This window comes from Notothenia rossii (assembly GCF_949606895.1).
Source record: "Notothenia rossii genome assembly, chromosome: 5".
NCBI classification, from domain to species: Eukaryota; Metazoa; Chordata; class Actinopteri; order Perciformes; family Nototheniidae; genus Notothenia; species Notothenia rossii.
This window is the reverse complement of record NC_136903.1, coordinates 57,191,682-57,200,265: the sequence shown is the minus strand read 5'-3', so window position 1 is coordinate 57,200,265 and position 8,584 is coordinate 57,191,682. Positions and strand designations below refer to the sequence as shown.

Sequence of the window (8,584 nt, the reverse complement as noted above, 5' to 3'; positions counted from 1 at the left end):
GTCACGGGCCCTTAGAATCTTCCTAACTTTTCACCCCTTTACGGCGCCCCTGCACACACACACACACACACACATACACACACACAGTATTTTTGCATATTTAACTGCCTGAGGCTTGTCTTGCCCTTGTCAGTGGGGAATGTCGTGATTAAGACACACTTGCAATCCATGTTGGGATATTCCTTGTATTAAGCCAGCGTTGAAAGTAGTACTGATTAGTTTTTCCAAATGTGTTAGTGTTATTTAAAAACTAGTGCAGTGCCCATTCGGGGCATGGTCGTTCAGAACTTGTGCCCGTACTAACCGGACCGATTGTTTGGCTCCCATAATTGCTGCTCGCAATGTTGTCCGGGGGGCGTACCCGATCGGAGCGCGTAGATTCGTCAAAAATAAAGGTTTAGAGAAATTAATCCCCAAAAATTCTAAATGAAGGATGCACATCATCGTGCAATCCGCAAGCCATATCCGAAAGCTTAGGTCGATCTGACAAACAGTCAGAGAGATATGCGAGCCACAGACACACACACAGACACACAGACATTTCTTGCTTTATAGATAGATAGATAGATAGATAGATAGATAGATAGATAGATAGATAGATAGATAGATAGATAGATAGATAGATAGATAGATAGATAGATAGATAGATAGATATATAGATGGATAGATAGATGTTCATGCAATTGAAGCACAAAGCAACCTAATGATACTTTATTTGTTTTGTTGCAGGTCATAATGTATTGTCCTTTTTGTGGACAGCAGCAGGACTCTAAATCAGCCTTTTGCTGTTCATGTGGCAAGGACATCAAATTCCTGTGTGATGTTGATAAAACAGGCACAAGTGGAGGTAATTTTTATTTTGTTATTTTTTGAATTAGGCTTAGGCAATGTACACTCTATATCTTATGAGTATGGGTGAGAACACTGTATGTCTCTCTGTTCTTTGTCATTGACGATTGATTGGACTCTTATTTCAAGCAGAGGCTACAGGAAAAAGCACACTGGAGTTATTTCGGACTTTCCGGAGTGTAAAAGAGAAGGAGAGACGAGCAGGTTTTAAGAAAAAAGAAACACCATCAAAAGACAACCTGAAGGTTGTGAAGGTACTTTTTTTTGCTGAGATATACTAATAATTAGCTGACAGTCCATTCTGTCATGTATTTATAGTGTCACTGAACTAGTTAACAGTCGCCTATTTAATTGTTTCTCTGTAGATTTCAGTAGGCCTTCAGAGGCTGAAAGATGGTGTACTGAAGACTGTGAGAGGAACAGTACTTCCCCTTTTGATGCGACCAGAGTCGGATGCGGACGAATTGCAGAGAGCTGCTGAGCAAAAAATGAAGACCTTCGACAGAAATGTACATGGCGGTCCCTACGTACTGCTCTACCCTGACGGTACAAAGATAACTAATATACCAGGAACAGAAGTACCCTTCACTCTAAACGAGTACAAAGAGGTAGTGGGGAAGGCCTACCAACGTATCACACTGTACATTTGTACAGCTGAAGATTTCTTTACATCAAGTAATTGTGAAATGAATTACCAACCAAGAAGAGCTTTTTAAATTGATTTGTTTGTCAAGGAAAGCACTCTGTTGTTCTGAGTAGTCTAAAATCCTCTTATACCTGTTCTTGTATTTCACAGCCCAGGAAACCAGCTCTGAATCCAACTCATCGGATTCAGAGGTGATCATCATGAGTCCAACTTCTGCAGAATTCAATGCAGCTGATACATTAGTGAGTAATACATTTGTTGTATCTTAGATCGCTTATATTGTAAATTCTATCTGGAAGTGAAAATGTTTCTAGATTTCACATAGACGGCATATTTTTACGATGAAACATGTCCCAAAATAGCATTTTAAATTGCGGTAAATGTTGCAGCGTCCTGGCCTACCCATATTTTTCAAACTTAAGAAAACAACTTTATTTAGTGCAGATCCCTGCAAAATCACACCATAATAATTTGTAGTTTTTTCACTGAAAGTAATAATGTAAGAAGGATCATTCCCCCTGTCGCAAATCACATACACTATCAGTCAGAATAATAGAATTCAATATTTATGTTCAAATGTGTTAAGCTCTAGTTCTGTCAAATTTGAAGTGTCACACTGATATATTGTTTTTTACTTCCAGGTATGGGAACCTGCAGAGTCAGGCAGTGATTCAGCAGCTCCGGTAATTGTGGCTCCTAAACATTGTCTATTGTTCACATTTAGCCTTGTCTGGAAATATTGTCACACAATTAATGTCTTAAACTACATGAAATAACGTGTCACACTGACCCAGAGATCCACGTTTGTGTACATTAGAATAGTCTTTTCTTTCTAAATCAGCCCTCAGATAGCCATGATTTAAAATACTTCAACTTACCTGTCCTATCCCTGTTATGGTTTGTGATTCAGGTCTTATTTTCTGACTCACAAGAGGGCCCAGGAACCTCAGGAGGTGTGCTGGAAACTGCATGCTATAGGTATTATACTTTCCTTTCTACAATTCAAGTATGTTTTATATGAAAACATCAACAATGTAAACTTGTGTATGTCAATTTATCAGCAAATATACTCAGCTGTATGCGCCCATTGTAATAGAGGATAAGGATGACTAAGACAGTGTTGAGTGCAGTCATGACATTCCAGAGGATACAAAGTAAGAGAAAAGCTACCCTTACTTCAACTGTGGTTGTTATTTTTCCTGATCAAAAATGTGTGCCATGGTGTCATAATTTATCTGATGACAGGGTGGACCAGCAATCACTTCCTGAAATAACTGCAAACCTGGCCCTAGAGATTGACCGTCGAGCTGTCAGCAGATTTAACATCTGTCGCTCGAACATCTGGGATGGAGCAGTCAGAGGATTCAAAAGGGCAACATTCTCAGAAATGAAAGACATCCCGGTGAAATTCTCTGACGATGAAGGGAGGTTTGAGGAAGGTCTCGATACACGTGGCCCCAAGAAAGAATTCCTCTCCCTTCTCATGAAAGAGCTGAACAAACGGCCCATATTTGATGGACCTGTGGAGAGCCGCTACCTGGTCTACAATTCAACAGGTTCTGTTTTGTGTATAATGTTTTATAAGAACCCATATTTCAACCTTGCAGTGTTTTCAAATATGGAAACTAATTTAATATTTCTTTATTCTGCATTATCTTGGACAGCTATCAGAGAGGATGAGTATTATTTAGCAGGGAAGATGATTGCTGTGTCCATTGTGCATGGTGGACCTGGTCCTAATTTTCTGTCTGAGGATCTGGTCAGCTACATCTCAGGGCAGAGCAGTTTCAAGGCATCTGTCGGAGACATTACAGATGAGGAGATAGGGAAAGTCCTGCAAGAGGTATGAGAAAGGTGTGAAATTCTAAAATAGGTAAAGAGAGAGTTTTGTCCACTTAAACCATTCTTTCAAGATATACTTCTGGCATTACCATTTTTTATAATTACGTGTCATATTTGAAATGTGTGGGACTCTGTTATCTCTTCTTTTAGATTCAGAATTCACCCTCAGTGGAGATCCTTCAGGACTTGATGATACGGAACAATGCCATGTTGCAGACTGCTGGGTGCTTCAGACATGTCAGGTCATGTGAAGAAAACAAAATGATAGTAGAGGATTACCTCAAGTGGTACATAATCCACAGGAACAACACTGCAATCGAAAGGTAGGTTTTTGTATTTCATTGTTATTGCTAAAATAATTATGAAAAACGTGTTGCTGTTGTCCCATTTTCTTGCTTACTTACTTCTACATGATGCCCATGTATCTTTGCATGCATCTTTTAATTGTATTTTAGATTCAAGGCTGGACTTGAAAGTTTGCAGTTTCTGACAGCTCTGCAGCAGCATCCGACGGTCCTGACCCCTGCTCTCTGTCATGCCGATGTGAAGCTGTCTGCTGCAGAGATGGAAAATCTGTTCCAGCCTGAATGTAGTCAACAGGGAAGCAACAGAAGGGCTCAGGAAGAGAAAGCTATGAGTTACTGGGCAGACTATCTTCTCGATTGTGAAGGTTAGTCAATTTGCTCTTGTCTGATTTTTATACACACAGATTATAAAAAGTTCCGGTGTTGATGTAGATAGTATTTACTGTCAATTGATTCCAATGTTCTCTACTTTTTAGAAAATGACAGCTCAGTGACCTTGGAGGAGGTGTTAATGTTCGCTACAGGTGTGCCATGTGTGCCTCCTGCTGGTATGAGTCCTCTGCCACGCCTTCAGTTCCTATGTTCTACAACGTCAACATTCCCAATGGCAAATACCTGTGCCAACATTTTAAAGCTTCCTCTTTTGGACACTTATGGTGCCTTCAAAGCCAACATGAACTTTGGCATTAATAATTCCCCCGGCTTTGGGTGCCTTTAAACAATTAAATAACTTGTGGTAAAAGTTAATGTTGCCACACACAGTACACAGTCTGTTGTTTTAATGTGGTCTGTCAGACCAAAATGTTTTGACGTAAGAGAGATGTGAGTATTTTTCATGGCAGATTTGTCCTATTTCATATCTAACATGTGAATAACACCACACATTTGTATTGTATTGTTATTGTATTCTCGTTAGGTAGGTAAGGTAGACCGTGGTTAAATCAAGAGTTCAGAACATGTGTTAAGATGTTTTACAGATATTTACATAAACAGTAAATAAAGACTGCAAAAGGCACCTTGTCGTGCAAATGGGCCAATTTTGTTTTGCCCATTTCATCAACATGTTTTTACATGGGCTTTGTGAAAGAGTAAAGCTGAATGACTCTTCATTAAATGGTTTAAAAGTGTTTCATTTTAACGTAAGGACTTGTTTTTCTACGTATAGCATATATGTTACACACTCGCTACAAAGATGACACGGCTGTAGCTGGTTCACAAGATTTTATTCTCAGATCCACTGTGAAAACAGAAATAACAGTAGCATATGTGACTGATGCAATGAATGAATGTTATTGTTGATTCATCAATTTGTTATGGGCTGTGTCTGAAATCACTCAATACTCCCTATATAGAATTCCCAATATAGGGAGTAGGGAGTAGTGAATGAGAGTGATTTCGGACACGCCTTGGTCTTTAAAATGTCAGAAAGTGAAGCCTCACAGAGAACAAATTAATCCAGCAAATATTCACATTTTAGAGGCTGGAACCTGCTTATATTCAAAACAAAATTAAAATCAATTACCAAAATATTAGGTGTATAATTTTCTGACGATCGACCATTCAACTGATAACACGGATGTAACACTAAACATGTTTTACAAAATACATGAATATGCTGTATGTTTATTTAAACAAAGAAAGGCTTCAGTCTAATGAGTTATGCAAAGATACAAGCTGAATATTTCACTGGACTTATCTACTCAGAATTGCAGCATTCTAAATAATATTCAACCTACATTGGAAACTTGTACACACAAAAAAGGTTCTGGGGGGCTGGTGGGGCAATGTATTCTACACTCCAGACATGTTTTTCATGGAAATGTAATTCTGAACAGCAGCTGTCCAGTTCACTGGTGGAGCCAACCCACTCCGTCTTTGCAAGTCCACAAAATGCATCTCCAGATTCTCATCACCACACAAATTGTACTGGGATGATGCTTGCATGATGCCATCAAAGTGGTGTAGGGCTTCCCAGGACACTGGAAATCCACACTCCCTTCTGCCAAACCTAAGACCAGTCATAAATTGAAACATGAGTCAAGTGATTACAAATGGATCATTTAACCCCCCAAACATGCTAGATAAGCATTATAACTAAAACTCCATTGAGTCAGTTCTTCATTAATTAAATCCTAAACAAAGAGCTTTGACTTGAGAAGTTCATCTCAGGTTAACAGCAGCTCATTCAGTCAAATATGGTCATTCTACTCACTTTCTAACACAAGGTACTTTTTGGAATTGAGTAAGATAAATCGACAGAATAGCTTTGGACATTTTCTGATTTAGGTTTTGTGTTGGAATCCATTTTTAGTCGTTTAAGACTTGAAATCATTTTTGAAATAATGAGTTTTCAGACTAAATGAATCACGTTATTTATCAAGTGACAAACTTGTCATATTGGGCTGATACACCACATTTTATGAAGTCAGATATATTTTAAAGTAATATTACCAAACAATTTGAATACAAACCTATGAGGCAGGTGGTACATGGCATCGGGTTTACCTGATGGACACTGAGACAGGCGAACAGGTCGGATGGTGTGGTTGTTCCACAGCTGTCTGTACTCATTGAGGTCTTTTTGTAAGATGCCCAAAAACACATATCGCAGCAGACACTTGTGCTCATGGCTCCCATTGAAGAGGTGCCTCTCTCTAAGGTCACTGAAGAGCTCGATCCAGAACTGAGTCCTAATGGTGGAATTCAAAACGTTTGTATTTCATGAAAAAAAGACAACTTCAAGTAAAAAGTCACAATATTTTGCTAAAAAGTCACAATATTTCTAGAGATGTTGTACATTTCTTGGTGCGCTCGTACATTATTTCATTTGGGAGCACATAAACTCCCTTGGGAAAATGTTAGTGTACAGCTCTAATGTAATTTCACAATTTTTTCAATTTTTTTCATCCAGATAGATTTAAAGTATTTGGGCACCTCTGTACTATATACACACACACACACACACACACACACATGCATTCTTGGACCTGACCTTAAAAGGCTATACCTTTGCTTTCTGAAGAAAGACCACCAACTCTCGATGCGCTGGTTTGCAGTTGAGGTACCATACATGTGACTGAGGGCTCCTGCAAAATCATCTGTGTGTTGAGATCGTAATGTGCAGTTAATGGCTGCCATAGTGCCGTTTTCAGTTCCACAGTCAGTGCGAAGGCAGGCTGGAAGTAGTCCAAACTCCGATACACACTGCAGGTAGTACTGCGCAATGATGCCCGGATCGTTGTTAGTGCTGCCACTCCTGAGCCACATAACTTTCCTTGAAAAGCCGTCGATGCAGCTACCGATGGCAATACCAAAGGGTTTAAGTTTATCATATCCATCAGCGTGCCACACTTGGTTTGGTCCTGCTGTGACGTATCCCCTTCGGACAAACCTTCGCCTGGAACGAAGTTGAACACCAGATGGATCCAGTCTGGAAATCGTCTGTCTAACATCCTCCCTTTTTACTGTCAGGTGATACTTTTGTTGCAATGTCTGCCACATAGCTCTGTAACCCAACAGCCGACCCGAGTCTCTCAGTTCATGTGCAACAGTTTGGTGTACAGTGCCAATGGGAGTGTAGTCTGTCCTTCTTGTTTAGCCAGCATTCTGTAGCCTCCTCTTTAAGGTCCTCAGACTAAGAAAAATGTTGTGTCTTTTTTCTAGAAAATCAAGTATCACTTCATAAGCGTGTCCCTCCGTGAAGTACTTGTGGATGAGGCCTGCCTCGATTCCTTCATTAGATTCTGTGACTGAAGGGAAAAGACAACAGTGTCATTAGGAATGAAACTTAATAACAAAAAACCTATTAAGAAAAAAATGAAAATGTATCAGTAATGAGGAAAATACCTGAAATGTTTGATGCATAAGTGTATGTTTTCAGTATGTTCAATGCGTGAACAATTCCAGACATGAGGGACAAAAAATAAGAGAAATAAACAGGCAAAGGACAAAATATTGGGATACTTACATAATTGGTAAGGATAAAAATACATATCAATCTAGAGGTAGCGAACAAAAAGGTACCCTTTTAATGCCTGTAGTTGTGCATAAACGCATCAGAAGGCTCAACCCTCAGCACATGAAGGAGCACATAATTGGTCAACTTTGGTATTTCACCTGATTTTTTTACTTGTTGGCATTTTTTTTTATCAGTAATTCTAAATCATGTTGAAATTGCCATGACTGACAATAATATGTGTATAGCATATATTAAAATGGCAACAAATCATATACAAATAAGACATTATCACTGTACTGGTGAAATTCTTGACTTTTAAGGAGGAGCTTACCATCTTCGAGAAAGGGAGCCAAACATTCAATGTTGCTGCCACAGGAGCCGCAAAACCTCCCAAAACACCCACCAGTCCTACAATATGGACAATACATTGCCTGTGGAAAAGGAGCAATGTGAATGTTATTCATTTGCAATGAAGTAACAGCTACTTGGTAAGCTATTGCAGCAGGTAATGTTACCTGCAAACAGCTGACACTAATTTAACAGCAGATATCAGCTGCAATCACTTAATATCTGAACCATGCATCTACAATGTCAAAATAAATATCAAAAAAAAAAAAAAGATTTAAAGCCAGTAAACTTTCCAAAGGAAGCACGTCTTGGACAGGATAGAGACCCTTCTCTATCTCTAAGCAGGATAAGAGACCCTCATTTATCTCTAGACAGGCACATTTAGATGACATGTTGATGGAGTCAAGATTGACTACAGGATGTTAGTGAAGATCTATACTTGTATGTATTCAATATAGGGCTGGGCAACGATTATAACGCGTTAACTTGCCCAGCCCTAATTCAGTAAAAGTTGTTCCTTCAGAGCATGTTGAGGAGAGGACCCGAGCTCGTCTGTTGAATAAAGGCATATTCAACTTACTTTGTGTGTCCAAGCATCATCTTTAAGTACCGGTCGGCTCAGATCCGTTTGTTTAG

General features: G+C 39.2%; 1 protein-coding gene and 1 long non-coding RNA gene across 2 annotated transcripts; both read left to right on the top strand.

The window, feature by feature from the left end:
• Window positions 1-734: 734 nt before the first annotated feature.
• On the top strand, window positions 735-2,913 carry LOC307041098 (uncharacterized protein). The gene is made up of 8 exons (XM_079684433.1): window positions 735-847; window positions 982-1,103; window positions 1,215-1,524; window positions 1,646-1,737; window positions 2,137-2,178; window positions 2,406-2,473; window positions 2,557-2,649; window positions 2,741-2,913. The coding sequence occupies exons 1-7, from the start codon at window positions 736-738 to the stop codon at window positions 2,606-2,608; spliced, it is 798 nt and encodes a 265-aa protein (XP_079540559.1). The 5' UTR covers window position 735; the 3' UTR covers window positions 2,609-2,649; window positions 2,741-2,913.
• Window positions 2,914-3,532: 619 nt separating this feature from the next.
• On the top strand, window positions 3,533-4,430 carry LOC307041097. The gene is made up of 3 exons (XR_013808688.1): window positions 3,533-3,660; window positions 3,793-4,007; window positions 4,119-4,430. It is a non-coding gene; the product is annotated as an uncharacterized lncRNA (long non-coding RNA).
• The last annotated feature ends 4,154 nt before the right edge of the window (window positions 4,431-8,584 follow it).

Excerpts from the sequence above, each read along its gene's own strand:
- LOC307041098 (XM_079684433.1), top strand. The coding sequence starts at position 736 with ATGTATTGTCCTTTTTGTGGACAGCAGCAGGACTCTAAATCAGCCTTT. Across the intron at positions 1,525-1,645 it reads TGAAGATTTCTTTACATCAA|CCCAGGAAACCAGCTCTGAA; the intron begins GTAATTGTGAAA and ends TGTATTTCACAG. Across the intron at positions 1,738-2,136 it reads TCAATGCAGCTGATACATTA|GTATGGGAACCTGCAGAGTC; the intron begins GTGAGTAATACA and ends TTTTACTTCCAG.